Raw genomic sequence first — 19,286 nt, 5'->3', positions numbered from 1 at the left:
GCCTGTGCAACAACTATACTAGCCTTACAAGAGCTGTCAACGATGGGTTGGCGTGCTGCTGCGAAGCAAATAGACCGTATCTTTCCACTTGGCGGCTACAGCTAAGCAGCTGGGTGTCAGTGGGAGCTGGACCGATTTAGGGGAAAAGGTGTGAAAAAGAAAAAGAAACAGATAACTGAATTGGAGGCACAAAATTCACTTTCACCTTGAATCGGCCCGGAGTCCTTTGACCAGGAGAGCGGAATCGGGGGATCAACCGACATCGTCATTCGTCTTGCCTTCGCTTGCCTACCTTTGACGACACTGTCCGTATGTCAGTGCAGGCATCCTGTTTCAGCTGCACCATGCAATGCGGTCGAGTCCGTCGTCCGACAGAAGCCTTCATGCAGACTTGCTTGTCCCATTCGCTTCAGGGCTTGGCACGACGTTAATCCGGGTAGATCTTGCAACCTGTGGCTCTGCCTGGACACTCTGTCTAAGGGCGTGCACGGTTCCACACCTTCCAGTCTCACCCCATTGTTACCGCTTTCATGAAACAACGCGTGCTTTGCCTGTCAACCATGAGATCTGACCATATCACGCTTCATTTGGCAGCGGATGAGCGCGGTCACGGTCCCGGGTACAACTTCATTTGACCAAGCAAACAAAAGCAAAAGCAGCAACAACAACAACAAAAACTGCGAACGCGGCTTTTGGACCCAAGAAGATATCTGCTAGCCTTTCACACCCGGTCCCGCGGATCCAGAGAACCAGGAGGAACGTACATGCTGGTCGGCGCTTCATCTTCTGTAGCGCGAGACGGATCGCCGTAGGTGTTTCATTTCGAACCGGTGGCCATCTCCCTTGTCTCAACACGGCTCAGATTCACGTTGCACTCCTAAACACGTTCGGCAACAACAAACAGCTGCAGCTTCGCCAGGATAAGCAATATGCGCAAGAGATGGTTGAGTGGAGACAGACGCACAGAGGGTTTCATGTTGATCGAGTTCCAGGTGTAGTGAGGGAGAAGCTGCACAATGCAGACATGATACCAGAGGTATGGCACCCCGACTCCACACACCTTAGTCAAGACTGCTGAACGACTGAATCGAAGTTTGCACCTCCTTCTGTCCCCTCGAAGCCCCATTTCCGAGCTGTCCCCGCGATGCCACTCTCTCGCGAACCATGCGTATGATGTACGTTTCACCACCATCAGTAGCCGATCCCGCTTCTAGCAGGCATGTCAAGGTTCAGTGCGGACGGACAGAGTGACCGGCGAGAACCGCACTCCACGAAGGACATGGGTGATTTAGCCTGCGTTGCGTCTTTGAGGTGGACCAGCAGACGTGGGTTCTATTGGAGCGAGTTCTTGGACCCCTGTGCGTTGCGGCCCGATCCAAGGTGCATCGAGCAGCGGTGCAGCAGCTGCATTGGCGCGATGCCAAGTCGCTCCTTCTCAACCTGGCGGCTAGCATTTTAACTTGACAATGAGAAGCCCGGCAGGAGAAGGGGGTCAGAGATGGGCTTGAAGTGATGAAAGTAGTTCCATCCTTCAACCCTGACGATACTGTACAGGAGGTATATAAGCTCGTTTGGACCTCCAACTGCACCGTACTGCATCTAGATCGAGTCCCCATCAACCTTCTGCAGCACCAACTTCTGCTCCCGGCCAACATGGGACTCGCACAAAGCCGCAGCTTCGACCCCGAGGGCCTCTACCTCCACGGCACAGCACCCTCAGTCCTGCCCATCTCGGTCGCCGCCGCCGTAGGGCCCGATTTCATCCTGGTCATCCTCTGCTGCTTCCTCTGCGGCGCCAACAGCTCGCTCTACGCCGTCTACCTTCACCTGTTTGGAGGACGCAAAGGCGACCCGGCCATCCTACAGCTCGCGGTGCTCGTCTCGGTCGCATGCAATGCTACACAGGCGCTGTACGGCGCGCTGCTGTACTACTACAGCGATCTCATCGACCTGTACACGCCGCTCGGGTTTGACATGAACAAGATCGAGGTGTACGTGGTGGTGTTCCATGCGCTGCAGGCATTGCCGGAAGCGATTGGGCAGGTGTACTTCGCGCTTCGGATTGCGAAGCTGTTTGACCACCGGCGTACGGTGGTGCGCATTGTGCTGGGTGGGGTGTTGTTCCTGGTCGCGGTGCAGGCGGTACTTGTCAACTGGTTCGGCGTCGCGTTCTACAGTATGGGCTACAAGTCTCGCTTGCTAGACGAAGAGAAGCGCGGGTGGGTCAAGGGCATCATCTCAGCCTGGACGGTGGTGTTCATATCGCTCGAGCTGTCCATGACCGTGACGACGCTGGCGCGGCTGATGGTGTTGCGACGCAAGACGACGATGGATGGAGCAAGGAGGGTGATTTTCAACCTTGCCGTGTACTCGGTACAGGGGCAGGTTCTGCTGACGGCATACTCTATGTCGAGTCTCTACCTGTTCTCGCGTTCAGCGACGGGCTGGTATACTCCCCTGTACCTGCTCAGCGGCTCACTCTACACGTTGATCCTGCTAGCTAACTTGATCTACCGCTCTGCCGTTTCTTCGGCCATGCAGAAGGCACAGTCGAGCCACGAAGCCGCCGAGCACTCGCAGCGCTCACTACGATCGCATCGCGATCCCCCGCCCAACGCCGTCTGCTCATACTCCACCGAACCCGTCGAAAACCTGCGGCTCGAAACACGCCTCCCGCCACCACCCTCCCACAACCACTCAAACGGCCCCGACTGGTGGCACAGCAAAGAGCGGGAGGAGAGGGAAGACACGGAATCAAAAGCAGAGACGGGATCCATGCGCTCTTGGCAGATGGAGCCGGTGTCGAATCGGCCAGAGTCGGATGGGAGGAGCTTTGGGCAAAGCCTCCCCCCGCTTTCGCGACGCCCAAGTGGCAGTGCAAAGCCAACGCTGCCACTCGTAAGAATCAATACGAAGACGTCATTCCGCTCGTTCAAGCAGTATCACTTCTAAGTCTTGTCGCTGTAGACTCGCTCTGTTCCTGCTTTGTTTTCCGCCTGTATCCACGCTCTCGTTGTTCGTCTGTCTGCAATCTGAGAACACTCAATCATTCGAACACTACCCGGTGCATCCAACATCCACTCGTGTTGGCTTGTATATCGACTTGCTCAACCAGAATTGCTCGACAATATCGCACGCACGCCTTCCAACCTCACAACAAGCAAACATGTCAACAAAGTCAAATTCAACCTCAAAAAACATCATACGCCGCTCTCTCGCAGCCTTTTTAACGCTGGAGATACACCTCCCAGGCAGCCTGTTCGATCTGAGCCCTAGGCGCCTCCCTGCCCGTCCAGCGCTGGAACTGATGACACCCCTGCTCCAACAGAATCGTAATGCCTGGGCAAGCGGTCCACAGCTTGCGCAGCGGAGCCTTGGTCAAGTTTGTGCCAATGGCCAGCTCGGTGGTAGTGTTGACCTGCTGGACAAGCTGCAGCAGACTCGTGTGGTACGGCTTGTAGCTCATATCAATGACAACGCCGCCGGCGGGGTTTTGAAGAATCACGGCGGGCAGGTGGATGAGGCCCGTAGCCGAAGCGTCGAGCGTCGCGCCTTCGGCTGGGATGTTGGACACTACAATGGAAGGAGACTGCTCGAGAGGAAGCTGGGAGATCTCGTCGAGCGATGCGAGCACGTGCACGTTCCATTCGACGGGCACTTCTTTTGCCAGCTTCTCCGCGTTGGCGAGCGTACGGTTGAAGAGCAAGATACGCTTGACACCCAGCCTGTACAGCGCAAACAACGCGGCTCGCGCTGAGCCACCAGCACCGATCACCAGAGCCGTCAAGTTCGGGTCAGCCAGATGCACCGTCTTCAACGAACGCCTTGCCAGCGTCTTGATGGCGATCCAGTCCGTGTTGTCGCCCACGAGCGCCGTGAATTTGCCCTGCGCATTGCGAATGGGGATGATGGTGTTGACAGCACCAATGGCTTTAGCCTCATCCGTCACCTGATCGAGCAGCCGAATGACGTTGAGCTTATGCGGGATCGTCACGCTCGCACCGCCAAAGTCAGGCGATCGCACGAATGCGGCAATTTCGTCGTTGACCTCAGTCGTCTCGAGCAGCTCGTAGTTGTGCGGCAGACCCAGCGTGGCAAACCCGGTGTTGTGAAGCAACGGGCTCAGACTGTGGCTGATGGGGGTACCGAAGAGCGCGAATCGACGCGGCTCCGTCTGTCCGATCAGCGACAGCGCCGTCTGCACCTGACGGAACGACAACTGTCCCGGGGCAGCCTTGACCGGCATCAGCTCGTGCGTAATGGGCGAGAAAACAGGGTTGACGATCCTACTGTACTGACCGACAGCACCCATATTGACCGCCAGCAGCGGCTTGGTAGCCGTCGCCGACACCTTGGCACGGAAGCGTTCGAGGCTGTAATTGTCCTCCATCGTATTGGCCTTACCGATGATCTTGGCAATGTCGCCGAATTGGCACGCCTTCTCGTAGATCTTGGCGGTCGCATCGCTCTCCCAGTCGAGACGACCAGACCAGTCGTGCCACGAGGCAATGATTTGGCTGTGGCCCTTGGCCTCAGATACGGCAGCGAGCAGAGCATCGTCCCAGCCCAGCTCCAGATCGATGTACTCGCAGCCATGACGCAAGGCAAGGCTGATGAGGTCAAAGTACTCTTGCTGTGCGCCGTCAGGGAACATGCCGCCCTGCGAGTGCGTTCGCACCGTGAACACGATGGGCAGCGAAGAGCGGTGGCGCAGCGCAGCCAACTGGTACTTGACGTACTCGGTCGGCGGAACCTGAGGCGCAGTCACAGGCTGACCAGACGGGTTGAGCAGATCCACTCGGAACTCGAAAGCATCAGCGCCCGTCTCCATGCTTCGGATCAGCTCGAGCTTGGGCACGACGTCCGGGAACGTCAGGCTGAGGAAGTAGGTTTGTCGTCCTGCTTTCCGGCTGTCCACCACCAAATCGCCGATCTGGTTCGTGTTCTGACCCGTGACAAACTTGAAGAAGCGCGCAACCTCGGTCTCGAGGCCAAAGCGCTTCTGAATCGTGAACGAAGGGTCGGGCACGTTCATCGCACATGGCTGGACGGCCAAGGACTCGCCTGCAGAGTAAGATACGAGCTCGGCCGACGAGCACTCGCCGAACCAGGGGTTACGACGGCGGTAAACATCCATCACCGGCTCGCCGTAGGCGGGGCGATCGCTGGTAGAGAGGAACTTGACAATGGCATCCGTGTCTCGCACGATGTACACCACCGGACCCTTGCTGTGCGCATATTCGGCCAAAATTTTCCTACAGGCTTCCGTCTCGACTACGCCACCGCCGAGCGAGATGAGTGCGCCCCGCGGATAGTGGACAATGAGCTCCTGGAAGATCTCGAGCTCCTTTTGACGGAAAGCGGGCCAACCGTGCTGCTTGACAAAGTCACCCAGGCCATCCTTGACACCGAGCTTCTCGTTGAAGATAACGTCGGCGTCGATGAAGGTTCGTCCGAGCGCTGCTGCACCGATGGCACCCAAGAAAGTCTTGCCCGAAGCACGCATACCGATGCAGACGATCGTGGCATCTTTAGCGTACTTGCGTGGGGTCTGCGCTCGGCTCGAGGTCAGCTGAGACAGCGAAGCAGCCGTCGCCTGCTTGCCATTGACACCCGCTTTGTTGAAGTGCGACGGCGAGATGCACAAACTGGCGGAGCATTCCGGGTCGACACCGTGAGCACGGATGCCGAGCTTGCGCTCCAAGTCATCCCACCAGTTGGGCCAGGTCTTCTCCACACAGCGCTTCTCCTCCAAGATGGCACCAGGTGCCAAGCTGGCCAGCACCGAGAAGGCCATGGCTACACGGTGATCATCGTAGCAATGCACACGCACGTTGGCACGGAGCTGGCGGTAGTCGATGCCAAAGATCTCGAGACCGTCCTCGTGCTCCTTGGTGTCGACGCCAAACTTTGCGAGTTCGTCCATCATGGCACGGATGCGGTTGCACTCCTTGACACGCTGGTTGGCGATACCCGTGATGCGCGTCGAGGGTCGAGAGGTCGAGGTGGAGCCGTTGGCGGGAGGCTGAGCAGCAACGGCAAGCAAGACCGAGGCAGTGAGGAAGGCGTCCGTCATGGGTTCCATGTCAACCAGGCCGATCTGACGCAGCTGGCCGACCTTGGGCCCGGTGACAGTGGTCGAGGTGGCGGTCTGGACGACGGTGCAGCCCATGGGTTCAAGCACCTCCTTGGCGAAACGTGCGTCTCCCTGAAGCGAGGCAGAGCCGATGTTCGGGACGGTGCACTCGGTGCCCGTGATGGCGGCAATGGCGAGGGGGTAAGTAGCACTGCTGGCGTCGCTCTCGATGTCGTAGACGTCCGGTGAGACGTAGTGGCCCTTGGGGATGCGGTAGGTGTTGGAGGGGCGACCAGTTGCAGGATCCAAGAGGCGCTCGACCTTGATGCCGAAAGTGGCCATCATGGCGATGGTCATATCAATGTAGAGCTGCGAGATGACCTGGCCACCGACAAGCTCGAGCACGACCTCCTCGGCAGCGTAGGGAGCGCACAGAAGGATGGACGAGACGTACTGGGACGAGATGGTGGCTGAGAGCTGGATCTTGCCGCCCTTGAAGCCGTGCGTAGTCCCCTTGACGGCGAGCGGCAAGCAACCCGGGCCTTCAAGGTAGTCGATAGCGGTGCCGTTGGATCGAAGAGCGTCGACGAGGGCGCCGATGGGTCTCTCCTTCATGCGCTTGTTTCCAGTGATGACGACCGGCTCCTGGTTTCCGTCATTGTGGACCAAGCTGACGACGGTGGCCATGAAACGGGCAGCAGTACCTGCGTTCTGCAGATAGATCTGCTTGTTGTTGGCAGGACGAGCGAGAGCGCCGCCGTTGCCGTGCACGACAATTGTCTCTCCTCCGTCCTCGAACTCGAAGCGTGCAGCTTGCAGATCGTGAAGACCAGCCATCATGACCTGGGTGTCGTCCGAGTGGAGCATGTTACGAAGACGGCAGGTGTTACCGGCAAGAGCGGCGAGGACAAGGGCACGGTTAGAGATGGACTTGGAGCCAGGCGTGGAGAGGGTGACCTTAGCAGTGTTGGGTTGCTCCAGGATGGGTGTGACGGTGGCACCGAGGGAGAGTACGCGGCGGATAATGTCGTCGCTGACGGTGGAAGCCTTGTCCTCGACCGTGTCACCGATGGAGCTGAGCAGGACGATCTTCTTGTTGCTGCCGGAGTTCTTCTTGTCGACTTTCATGATATCGAGGAGGCGGTCGACAGTGACATCGAGCGACTTAGGAAGACGGGTCACCCGCGAGTCGGACAGCGAGACGGGCAGTTCGTACTCCTTGAGGCAGCGAGTGAGACGGCCGATGGCGACCTGGCTTAGACCGTGCATGTAACGAGCGACCTCGGCCTCGAGGATCATACCGATCGAGATGCACTCTCCGTGGAGCATGTCGGGTGTGAGAACGGCTTCGATGGCGTGACCAATGGTGTGACCAAAGTTGACCAAGTTGCGAAGACCAGTCTCCTTCTCGTCGATGGTGACAATGTGAGCCTTGACACCGACGGAGCCACGAATGACATCGAGCAATAGCGATTGAGGTTCGGTGCGGGTTTCGAGCGTCCTTCCTTGATCAAGAGGAGCATCCTTGGCAAAGGGCCCAAGCACGGCAGAACGGATGGCGGGTGCACTGGACTCGAGCTTGGCAAAGTCGATAGGATCCCAGATGGCGGCGGTTTTGACGACCTCGGCCATGCCGTTGCTGAACTCGCGCGCTGGAAGGGTCTTGAGCCAGGCGGCATCAATGAAAACGTAGTTGGGCTGGTGGAAGCTGCCAATGAGGTTCTTGCCGAGAGGATGGTCAATGGCAGTCTTTCCACCGACGGCGGAATCGACCATGGCGAGGAGGGTGGTGGGGATCTGGACGAACTTGAGACCGCGCATGAAGGTAGCGGCGACGAAACCAACAAGGTCGCCGATGACACCACCACCGACAGCGAGGACGACGGCATCGCGGGTGACGCGATGTTCGAACATCCAGTCCTCGATCTGATTCTTGCCCTCTCGGCTCTTGGAAGCCTCACCGGGCGGAATGACTTTGGTGAGGAGCCTCCAGGTGTGGGAAGACGACAGATCGGAGGCAGCCTTTTCAAATTCGCGACGGAAAGCGGTGGTTACGCTGCATCTTGCTTCGAGATGCTGGTCGGTGATGAGAACGTAGGTGGAAGATGGGAGCGTGGAGAGGAGGGTCTTGGCGATGTGAGGGATGAGGTGGTAGCCGAGATGGATAGGAGTGTCCAGGCATCTGAGCGTGTGGATGGTCGCACCGGAGAGCGGGTCGGTGGAGGGTGGAGCGTGGTACGAGGGCGTCTTTGTCCTGAGGACAGGTTGCTCCGTTGATGGAATTGATGCCATTTCGGAAGGAAGAAGGGTGCGGTGACGCTTCAACGACGTGAAGCAGCAAGAGTCACCTTTTTAAGAAGGAATGCCAATGAGCTTGTGAGGGACTTGTCTCCGTTCCGGACAATCACCGCGGCGAAAGACAGCTGACTGGCAAGCTGTTGTACGGCGACGAGGATCGAGGCCGCTGGAGTGGGGGAAACGAGCGCGGCGAGATGAGTTGATTCAACCGTCGATGGTAGCAAAGCTTGTAGGCGGAACCGGTTGTCGTGATGGAGCTCGACCTTGCAACGCCTTGAATGCGTGCGTGAATGGCCAAGCAGACGACAGAAAGGCCAAAGCCGAGCGAGAGAGAAAAGGGTTGCAAGTAGCAAGAGGAGAAGGAAGAAAGGAAGAACGGAAGGCAGGAAGAGAGGAGGTGAAAGTAGGACCGGTGGAGCGATGAACGGGGACCAAGAACAAGCGAGCGAAAGTGAAAGCAAAGCTGTTAGGCGGCCGAGCTAATTGTTCGCGGCGGCCTGCTCACGGCACTTGGTCGGTGTGGCTGCAGCTTTCGCTTGTCTCGGAATTCCAATCCTCGACTTTTACGCCCTCAGTCACACTCGTGCCTTTGTCTTGGACGGGTAGACGAGTCGTGAGCTTCTTGCTGCTACTTGCTTCACCCCCTTTCAAACAGCTACATGTGATAAGATCTACTCTGGCCTGGCTTCATCTTCGACTTGATCAGATCTTGAAGATGGATGATCTTGATTGCTGCAGACCAAGTTGGGCGTGGAGCGTTGACAGTTATGGTCACGCTTCGCATGCGAAGAAGAAATGGAAAAATGACTCGACGTGCGGACACTGCAGTGGTGCCGAAGTTGCTTGGCGGGCTTTCCATTTCCAATCAAAAAAAAGAAAAAAGCGGCTCTCAAGTTCTTCTTACCGCCCGAGAGAGAGGAAGCCCATTGCTCTCTCGTCCTGAACCACTTGCTGCTAACGCAACCAACCGGTTGGGATGCCCTGAGATGCTGATAGAATTGCAGAATGCAAGAGACAGTACATGGGCTAGAAGGCTGGCTTATCGAAAGATGTATGTGTTAAAGGCAGAACGCTCACTTCTTGGACCTTCCAATCTTCTTGCCTTCAAAGCCGGGGCGCGCCTTGCCGAACGACGGCTTCTTGCCCGAGGGTGTCTTGGACTTGGACAAGGTAGACGATGATCCCTTCTTATTGCCGTGCTTGCCACCCTTACCCGCCTTTCTCGCGGCAATGTTGTCCTGGCGCTTCTTTTGACGATCCGCCTGCTTTTGTGTTTCGGCCTGTTGGCGCTCGTTCCAAGCCTTGCTCGACTTCTCCTTTTGCTTGTCCTTGCGCTTGACCGCCTTCTTGAGCAGCTTCTCGTCGTCGCGAATCTTGACTCCCGACGCCGAGGCTAACACTTTGTCCCACTGCTTTCGCTCTTCAAGCTCCGAAACTTTGGCAGAGAGAGTTTCGGGAGGATCACCCAGCTTGTCGGCCAGCTTAGCACGACGCGCCTCCTCTTGCTTCTTTCGGCTCTCGAGCACCTGCAGCGCCGCCTTGGGATCCGAGGGCAGCGCCAGCCTGTTCTTCTTACCGGAAGCTGATGATTCGGGCAGTGAGGCACCAGCGGCACCGATGGGCTGGAAGTTGAGGGAAGAGAAGTTGAGCGAGTTGCCATTGACATCGATGTTGGACGCGCCAGAACCAGAAGCGCCGTTGCGCTTGTCACCATAGCCAGGCTCAGCGACCAGAAGAGCCGGTGCCTTGGTGCCTACGTTGAAGCTGTTACTCGACTTGGCACCGTTGGAAGCATTGTCGACTCCAGCGCGCTTCCCTTTGATGGCCGCTTTCGCCGCTACTCTTGCGTCCTTCTTCTCTTGCTTCTTACGCTCGCGTGCGTCAAATCGCTGTTTGCGACGCTCCTCGAGCAGCTCATCTTTGGAGCTGATGACGCTGCTGCCGTCTTCCGAGGCGTTGTCGTTGGTGTCGGTGGGGAGACCACGCTTGCGTTGGAGACCGGCGATCTTGGCGTGCAGCTTGGCACGCAATGCATCGATTGAGGCTTTGCGCTCGCCTTCCGTCTGGATGGGCTTGCTGACACCGTTGACAGTGGCAGCAGCGTTGGCAATGGGCTTGGAGGGGAGATCTTCGACGTCGGAATCCTGCACGTCATCGTCCGTGTCACCTGCAGCACCGTTAACTCCAACCACGACGTCTTCGTCGTCGTCATCATCATCATCGTCGTCTGCCGACACCATACCCTCGATATCCAAGTCGAGATCCGAATCCGCTTCGGCTGCCTCTCGCGCCGCTTTCGCAGCAGCACGCTCGGCTTGGATGTCGGTTACAGTGGCAAAGTTGTCCGGGTCGAGTCTCTGCTTCTTTGCCTCTCGCAGCTTCTCCTTGCGCTCTTTTGCCTCGATCTCGGACTTGGCCTTCTTGCGCTTGTTCTTCATATATTTGGACGAGACGCCATCTTCCGCGAGATCGTCGGCGTCATTCCGGGTGAGGTAGAATTGGGGTGGAATGAGGTGGAGGAGAGCGGTGAAGGCATCGTTGTGCTTTGTCAACGAGTCCATATATTTGCCCACGAGCTTGGAAGAGGATGCGGCTGCCGAGGAGGACGCTGATGGTGGAGCCATGGAATCGATGCCATTCGCAGTAGACGTTGCAGAAGCTGCTGGTTGCGACTTGATCAGCTTTGTGGGCGTCATTCTGGAGGACGGGCTTGTACCGTTGGGCAGGGATGATGTGGATGCCTTGGCCGAAGCCACTTTAGCTACTGCCATGGTATCAATACTGACGTTGCACGTCTGAGATCAAGTCAGAAGCCGAGCAGTCTCGATCGAACCTTGCGAAGGTGGCGACAAGAGGGGTCGGTAGATGTTCGCGCAGATTGAAGCCGCGTCAGAAAGTGTTCGCCAAATCTGCAAGCCTTTCCAAGAAGGTAGACAAGAGCTTCTATCGTTAGTAATTGAAGCTGCTGGTGGATCAGCCTGTATCGATATGTGTTGGTTCGAGATGGCAACGGAGCTTGTGATGAAGGATGGTGAATGCGACTACCAATGGCAGCACAAGCTCAGCGAGAGATTTCTCTTCTGCCTCTCCAAGATTTTCCAAAACTTCATATTTTCACTTCGCCTGCGACCGAAGAGGCAAAAAAAAAAAGAGGAAAAAGTTGCTGCAGCTGCACAACCGCCATTGCAAACCAAGGAAATTTTAAGAAGATCGGCCCGATTGAAAAGCATTGGACCCTTTCGTTTGCATTTTTTGACTTTTGCAGTTTTCAATTTTCTGTTTCTTCTCAGCCCGAAAATTTTGAGATTTCTCCACGCAACGCCAGAGCCGGTTGAATCTGATCAGCTGAGCCTTGAATCGAGAGTACTTGCAGCTCTCCCTCTTCCCGTCCGACTACCTCATCATAAGCAGCTTCAAAGATGGCCACGCAGATCCCCCAGAGGTCTGCCAAGAGACAGCGTCTCGCAAACGAAAAGGCCGCTCGCGAGGCGGCTCTGCTGCAGGCGCAAGGGCAGCTTGGCCCTTCGACAGAGACGCTCGTCATTCAGTTCCAGTCCGGTCAAGATGGCTCCTTGCTCGGGCCCACCATCAACTTGCCGGCATCGACAGGACAGAAGGAACTTCAGGCTATCATCAACCAGCTCAGACGACAGCTCAAGCAGGCACAAGGCCCTAGAAAGCGCTCAATAGACGATCCAGAAGCCAGCTCAGACGACGATGATGATGACGAAGACCTGCCTTACGCTTTCCATGTCGATCTTCAGCAGCTCACCGCTAGTGCAGGCGTTGAAATCGAGTCCAAGGAGGAGCTGGTCAAGAGCAACGCACGTCTGCCCATCAACGACTCGCTCACCCAAGATGTGCTCAACGCACAAGCCGCGAAGAAGCTCGGTCTCAGCCAGGAAGATACCCTCACCGTCGTATTCGAGCCCCAGGCTGTTTTCAAGGTGCGACCCGTCAGTCGATGTTCTAGTACCATGAGTGGTCACGCTTCTCCCATCCTTTGCAGTACGTTTTCACCAACTGGCTCGCTCCTTGCGACGGGTGCCGGTGACAAGACCGCGCGTCTGTGGGATCTCGACACCGAGACGCCAATGCACACGCTCGTCGGCCACTCGAACTGGGTGCTGTGTGCCGAGTGGGAAGGACGGGAGCGCAAGCTCGCTACCGGTGGAATGGATGGAGAGGTATGGATCTGGGAAGCGCTCGATTCTGCTTTCACCGGCCGCAAGGGCTGGCTTTCGCGAACCGGCAAGCAGGTGGATGACGAGTGGCAGGCCGAGCAAGTGCACCAAGACAACGCCGAAACTGGCGAAGCAGATGGAAAGCCCGCAAAGATGGGCGTCAAGCAACGCAGAGCAGCGCGCAACGCAGCGCCACAGGGCAACCCGCTGCGTGGACACACCAAATGGATCACGTCGCTCTCATGGGAACCTATCCATGTGAACCCTACCAACCCGCGTCTGGCCTCATCGTCCAAAGACGGCACTGTTCGAGTCTGGAACCCGACGCTGCGCAGGTGTGAGTATGTGCTCGGTGGTCATACCGCCTCGGTCAACTGCGTGCGCTGGGGCGGAGAGGGCGCCATCTACACTGCCTCTTCCGATCGTACTGTCAAAGTATGGTCGGCCGACGGCGGCAAGCTGATCCGCAACCTCAACGAGCACGCGCACTGGGTCAATACCATCGCTCTCTCCACCGATTTTATCCTCCGAACTGGTCCATTCGATCACACGGGTCGCGCTACTTCTTCTTCCAGCTCAACCCCCTCGTACGTCCAGCCCCTCGACCAAGATGCCAAGGCGTCCGCTCTGAAACGATACAAAGAAGCCACAGGTAACGGTGCCACGCCTGAAACCATCATCACAGGCTCCGACGATCACACGCTGTTCCTCTGGCCTCCGCAGATCAACGGGTCCGCGTCTACACCCAAAAAGCCCATCGCCCGCCTCACCGGCCACCAAAAGACCGTCAACCACGTCGCCTTTTCTCCGGACGGCAAGAAGATCGCCTCAGCTTCGTTCGACAACAGCGTCAAGCTCTGGGACGCGCAGACGGGCAAGTTCATCGCTACCTTGCGAGGGCATGTCGCAGCGGTGTACAGATTGGCGTGGTCAAGCGACTCGAGGCTGCTCGTCTCTGCAAGCAAGGATTCGACGCTCAAGCTTTGGGATCCCATCAAGACGTTCAAGATCCGCAAGGATCTGCCAGGGCATACAGACGAGGTGTACTGTGTCGACTTTGTCGCTGATAAAGTGGCGAGTGGTGGGCGGGACAAGAATGTCAAGATCTGGCGTCATTGAGTGCGCAGATTAGCAACATCGATACCTCTGCAATGTAATCATTTTTGTCAAACCGGAAGCTCGTATGTGTGAGAAAGAGAGAGGGTGAGAGCGATTGACCAGAGCTGGATTCCGAATAGAGATACATTGGGCTAACAGAGGCCGAGATGCTGGAAGAGCGCCGGAATGAGTCCGGCCGAAAACAGTCCGATGTTAGTATACACGATCACCTTGGTCAGAACTGACAGTGTCGCAAACAGAAAAGAAAGGTAAGTTCGAGAGTTTCTTACGCCGTCACTTTTGGCTTTGAATCGCGGGTCAGGTTAGACTTACCATCGGCGTCATAGTGCTTAACCTCCTTCTCGACCTCTTTGGGCGTCGAGCCTTTGATGTCTGCTGCGAGATGTCTGGCGAGCTGCTCGTCAGGGGCGACAAAATTGGGGTGCGCTCTCGACTGGGTCAGAGAGATGGGCAGATCCTGCGGCGCATCGTCAGCATCGTCGTCGGCTGCACCTCCAGCGCCACCAATGGTAAAGTGGATCTTGCGCTTGGGGGCCGAGACCAGGTTGCGGCGCATCTCGATCGGGTTGGGACTGGGCGTGCGCGACGGCACGGGCGAATGCAGCGGCGAACGCCCCAGCAGCGGCGACGAAGTGGACAGAGGGCTGAAAGCGCCATTCAGCGAGGCGCTGCGTACATCGGTGCTGCCGCGTCGGCTCGAGGCTGGCGAAAGCACAGGCGACTGGATCCTCTGCTGGTTCCCACTCTCGTCCGTCACGATGATCTGTGAAGGCAGATCGATCACTGACGGCACCGCGCTGAGATCGGCAAGCGGGATCTTGTTGTAGTCGCTCGCAGGCGTATAGTGTCTTCGTGGCAGACTGAATCCAACCAATTGATCCACCAGACGGAACGTGGGTGGCAGGATGACCTTGCACGCGGTCTTGACGATGACTCGCAGCAGAAGCACGTTGACCAGCCCGATGGTCATGACGAGAGCGCGCTTGATCCACACCTCTGCCACACCCGCGACGGGTATCTGGATCAACGGCGTGATAGTTGCAGTAGCGGTCACATTGCTGCTGGCGAGCCCGGCTAGCGGATCGACGATGCTCGAAAAGGGGTGGAAAAGCGGATCGGTGTACAGAGTGATTCCGTACCGAATACCGGACCATCTTGCCAGCGCAACGCCCATTGCGACCGAGATGAATGCAATCGCATCCTCAAAGCAAGGGCAGTCGTCGACGGGCTGGGGATGCACCGAGACCATCAACAAGCCTGCCGGGATAATGGCGACGGGGACAGTCCAGCTGTTGATCTTGACAAACTGCTCGATCTGGTCGAAAAAGGTCCACTGTATGGCAGTGATTGCTGCACCCAAGGCGGATCCTGCAACGCAGTCAATGATGGAGTGCATGCCAGCATAGATTCTGCCATACACGACACTGGTGCCGTAGAAGAGCAGACCTGCTTCCCACAGCCACGAATCGAACAGCGTCGTCGAGCCCGCGGCAGATTCGCGCATCTTGCGAACCCACAGGTAGATGTAGAGCGCAATACTGATGCTATTCGTGGAGTGGGTCGATGGGAACCCGTACTCGAGGTGATGGGTGCCCACTGTGAGTCGCGTTACGGGCGGCGAGTATGGCCGTGGTACGCAGAAGAGATCCTTGATCGCTGACGAGAGATAGACGCCAAAGGCGAGGACATTGATAAGGCCTCGTCCGAAGCGTGGACTACCGAGCCAGAAAACCATGGGCAGGAAGACGAGGAAGAACGAATGCGTTCCGAGCAACGAGGTGTTGACAAAATACCTGTCGAGCCAAGGTCTTCGCACGAAGTTCTGGTGTCGCTCGTGAAAGGGAGCCTCTGCTCTGAGCACAGCGACAATCAAACGTCTGAGAAAAGCGACGGGCCGAGGGAGGTATGCATCGTAAACGGCATCGTCCTGCAAACCGATCGAGGTGGTGAGTTCGTGCTCGGCGACGGAGTCTTTGTCGGTTGACTTGACATACGATGAACCACGCAGAAGACCAATACGCTGAATCTTTTCGTGCTTTTGAATGTGGCCACGCTTGCCCTTCTTGTCGGCATCACCCGAGTTGGAACGGTCCGTGCTGACCGAAAGTGCAGGTCGATTGGGCCGAATTGAGGCAGTGGTGGACCAGCCGCCCGAGATCTTGCGATCTTCCTCAACGCTGGATGAGGAAGCCTCGCGCACGGCCTGCGCACGTCGTTGGTGCAGGTTTGCGGGAGAAGACATGTCGGTGATCTTGACGGTTGCCAGCGGAAGTCTAGAGCATGTCTGTGATGATGTTCGCGAGTGCTGTTTACCGAAGGGGAGAGAGGAAGAGAGAGCTTGTGCGAGTCGATCGCTATGAGAAAAGCATCAAGCACAATGTCGTGTGTGACTGCATATAAGAGCGGGCAGCGTGAAACCAACAGTCAAGCTCATACTCACGACGTTCGAGCCATGCAAAGTCGATAGCAAAAATGGCAGTTGGTAGAGCGTGCTGTGTTGCTCTTGGGCGCTTCAGCCCGGCAAGCGGTCGATAATTTGCTGTAGCAAAGCAGATCGGGGTGAAGAAGCAATCAAGATTGCAGATGTGTATCGCCAAGCGCGGCTTCTGCTGCCAGAAAGAAAAGGAGCGAGGGAATGTTGGGTTGGCGGACCAGCAGCGACCCTCTTTCTCTCTCTCTCTCTCTCTCTCTCTCGCTCGCTGTCCCTTGCAGCAGAGAGGTCTGTGCTCTTTAGCAACTTTCGCACTTTCGCACTTTCGCACTTTCGAGATGAGCACGCCTTTGCCCTCACTACGCAAATTTCACTTCTTGCCTTTGCTCTGCGTTTACTGTGTAGTCTTTGGCTGTGGACCGTTGGGCCACACAGGCCAGCTGACAGCTTCGCAAGTATTGTGTGGCAGCCGCCGAAAAGGGGCGGAGTGGGACTTAGCGTTGGAAACTTTTTCTTCCAATTGGGCCCTCGCTTGCAACTTTAACTTGACTTTCTTTCACTTTTCCTGTGCTTCCTCAACGTGCCTTTTGCGTGTACTGCTAAGATCCTGGCTGCTGCTGTGACTGAATAATTTCATCTTTACCCGCTCTTGACTCGTTGCGAAGAAAGATTCTCAAGAGGCTTCGAGAGAGGGGGAGAGAGGGCCCCGCTGCCGTCGTGTGTTGGTCTGGTCAACTCACCTAATTAGAGTTGAGTGTTGGAACTCTGCTTCGAGAGCATTCTCGCTTTGGAATCCCATGTTCTGGAACCCCAATTCTCTAGCGTCCAGCAACCTTGCAGCTGCTGCACACAACGTGCTCGTCAATTTCATCCGCTTCTCCTTCCGATTCGCCTTCCTGTATCATACATCCATTATCTCGCCGAACAAGGACCGTTGCCACTGCTAGGCTCGCGCCCATCGGAAGCCATCGCGATCGTCTCGGACCACACTCACAACCTCCGTCTCGAGAGCAACCTGCTGCGTCTCGTTTATACCTTGCCGCTGCATCTTGCCACCGAAGTGGTTTCGCGACATTGACACTAGAACAAGCCTTTGCTGCTCTTCCCTCCCATCCTATTTCTCGACCGGAACGCACGCGATTCTAGTAGCACTATTCTCGGGTCACGTTCACGAGGAGCCCCCACCGACTTGCGTCACTCTTCATCCGACTTCATCTCAACGCATAGCTCCTCAATCAAGGCATCTAGCCCTCTGCTTCGGCTTCATCAGACATTTTCTTGAAGGTGACAGCGCTCTACCATCAGTCTCTTCACCATTATTTACTAGCTCCATACACGACCACCAACACGCTGCGCTCGTTCGTTCTGTTCTTCTTCCTCTTCCTCTTCCTCTTTCATAGCCTGCTCCAGCATGGCCGCCAAATCCGCCTCCCGCTCGCGGCCTGCGGTCCCTTCAGCCCAGAAACTTACCAAGGCAAACACAAGCAGGTCCTCTAGATCCAGAGAATGGTCCGCAACACGTAGAGCCGCCGAAGAGTCGCTCTCCATACAGGTACAATACACGCTAAATGGCCTCATAGCACTGCTCGTCATGCACACCCTCTCCTCCCCGTCCTCCTTGTCTCTCGCCCATCTCTCCTCCCACTTGCACCTGCCTCACTCGCTTCATTCCATCATCCCATCCTGGCTCAGGTTGCCATCGCTAGCGCCCTTCGCCTCCGACCTCCCCAACGCGTCCGACAAGGGCGGTCACCAAGTGTGGTCCAATCTCGCTTCCAATCTGGTCGGCGAAGCTAGTCTCGGTCCTTTTCGCAGCGATGCACGTGGGTTTGGCCACCCACTCACGGCTCTACACAACTTTACACGCGCCTGCCTGGGACTCTCGTATGGCGTACCCGACCCCTCGATTTCGCCCATCGCCGCTCTCAAGCACCATGCTCACCGTGTCGCTGGCGACCACGCTGTGCATGCATCCGCTCCCTGGGCGCTCCTTACTGGTGTCCCCGGCTACTTGTACGAACGAGGTCTCAACGATGCGCTCTTTGTCGGCACTCTCGTTCTGCTCTTTACGCTGGGTCGCGCGCTTCTTATGAAGTTTCTGCTCTTGCCTTTGGGCGAAGCTGCTGTGCCGCATCCCAAAAAGCCACGCAAATCGGAGCGTCAGTCGCCCGAAGCAATCAACGAGCGCGCCAAAGCCCTTCGCACCCGTGAGAAGGAGGTCCTTCGATTTGCGGAGCAAGGCTTCAGCCTCATCTATTACACCTGCTCGTGGAGCCTGGGTCTTTACATTGCCTCTCGCGAATCCTACTGGCCGCTCAACACGGTCGAGTACTGGACCAACTACCCGCAGTCTCAGCTGGAACCGCTCTTCAAGTTTTACTACCTTGCCTCGTGCGCCTTTTACATCCAGCAGCTCTTTGTGCTGCATGTCGAAGCACGTCGCTCGGACCACTGGCAGATGTTTTCGCACCACGTCATCACCATCGCGCTCATCGCCGGCTCGTACGTCTACAGCTACCACCGCGTGGGCAATGCCATCCTCTGCCTTATGGACCCGAGCGACATCGCGCTCAACGTGGCAAAGATGCTCAAGTACGCTGGCTGGCAGACGACGTGCGATCTCGCGTTCGGTCTATTCATGGTCTCGTGGCTCGTCACGCGCCACATCCTCTACATGCGCGTGGTGTGGAGCTGCATCTACGATGCGCGCAAAGTCATGACCTTCCGACCTTCCGACCGTGCGATTGGCAACTACTTTACGCACACCTCCTACTTAACGCTGATCGTCCTGCTTTGCGCTTTGCAGATCATCCTGCTCATGTGGTTCTACATGATCTGCAGGGTGGCGTATCGCGTGGTCACGAAGGCGGGCGCGGTCGACTCGAGAAGTGACGCAGAGAGCAGCTATGAGGATGACGATCTGCAGAGCGTCGAAGCTGCTCAACAGGCTGCTACGGACAATACAAACACAACAGCGATAGAGCCGAAAGCGACGACGGTAGCCAATGGGTCAGCCAAGAAGAGATCGAAGCGCAAGTAGGTGCTCCGCACCATTCTTAGAATTCAACCACAGTGCATACATACATATCTCCCCTTTGGTGCAGCGAGTGAAAGAGGCAACTGCGGTTTGGATTGATGAGTTGAGCGATGGACATCGTTTCTGTCAGCAGCGGTGCGT

At 56.8% G+C, this 19,286-nt stretch overlaps 6 protein-coding genes across 6 annotated transcripts; 3 read left to right on the top strand and 3 right to left on the bottom strand.

Moving 5' to 3' along the window:
* Positions 1 to 1,653: 1,653 nt before the first annotated feature.
* EX895_006554 (uncharacterized protein) lies at positions 1,654 to 2,952 on the top strand (the record flags this gene model as incomplete). The annotated part of the gene is made up of 1 exon (XM_029887145.1): positions 1,654 to 2,952. One exon carries the CDS (start codon positions 1,654 to 1,656, stop codon positions 2,950 to 2,952), a length of 1,299 nt encoding a protein of 432 aa, XP_029736637.1.
* Positions 2,953 to 3,226: 274 nt separating this feature from the next.
* Positions 3,227 to 6,433, bottom strand: EX895_006553 (uncharacterized protein; the record flags this gene model as incomplete). The annotated part of the gene is made up of 1 exon (XM_029887144.1): positions 3,227 to 6,433. One exon carries the CDS (start codon positions 6,431 to 6,433, stop codon positions 3,227 to 3,229), a length of 3,207 nt encoding a protein of 1,068 aa, XP_029736636.1.
* A 3,014-nt stretch (positions 6,434 to 9,447) lies between these two features.
* On the bottom strand, positions 9,448 to 11,145 carry EX895_006552 (uncharacterized protein; the record flags this gene model as incomplete). The annotated part of the gene is made up of 1 exon (XM_029887143.1): positions 9,448 to 11,145. The coding sequence occupies one exon, from the start codon at positions 11,143 to 11,145 to the stop codon at positions 9,448 to 9,450; it is 1,698 nt and encodes a 565-aa protein (XP_029736635.1).
* Positions 11,146 to 11,793: 648 nt separating this feature from the next.
* EX895_006551 (uncharacterized protein) lies at positions 11,794 to 13,677 on the top strand (the record flags this gene model as incomplete). Its single annotated transcript, XM_029887142.1, has 1 exon — positions 11,794 to 13,677. One exon carries the CDS (start codon positions 11,794 to 11,796, stop codon positions 13,675 to 13,677), a length of 1,884 nt encoding a protein of 627 aa, XP_029736634.1.
* Positions 13,678 to 13,808: 131 nt separating this feature from the next.
* EX895_006550 (uncharacterized protein) lies at positions 13,809 to 15,919 on the bottom strand (the record flags this gene model as incomplete). Its single annotated transcript, XM_029887141.1, has 2 exons — positions 13,809 to 13,897; positions 13,990 to 15,919. 2 exons carry the CDS (start codon positions 15,917 to 15,919, stop codon positions 13,809 to 13,811), a joined length of 2,019 nt encoding a protein of 672 aa, XP_029736633.1.
* Positions 15,920 to 17,519: 1,600 nt separating this feature from the next.
* Positions 17,520 to 19,148, top strand: EX895_006549 (uncharacterized protein; the record flags this gene model as incomplete). The annotated part of the gene is made up of 1 exon (XM_029887140.1): positions 17,520 to 19,148. One exon carries the CDS (start codon positions 17,520 to 17,522, stop codon positions 19,146 to 19,148), a length of 1,629 nt encoding a protein of 542 aa, XP_029736632.1.
* Between the last annotated feature and the right edge of the window lie 138 nt (positions 19,149 to 19,286).

Source organism: Sporisorium graminicola, chromosome SGRAM_9 (genome assembly GCF_005498985.1).
Source record: "Sporisorium graminicola strain CBS 10092 chromosome SGRAM_9, whole genome shotgun sequence".
NCBI classification, from domain to species: Eukaryota; Fungi; Basidiomycota; class Ustilaginomycetes; order Ustilaginales; family Ustilaginaceae; genus Sporisorium; species Sporisorium graminicola.
The sequence above is the reverse complement of the archived record's forward strand: the minus strand, read 5'-3'. Positions and strand labels throughout refer to the sequence as shown.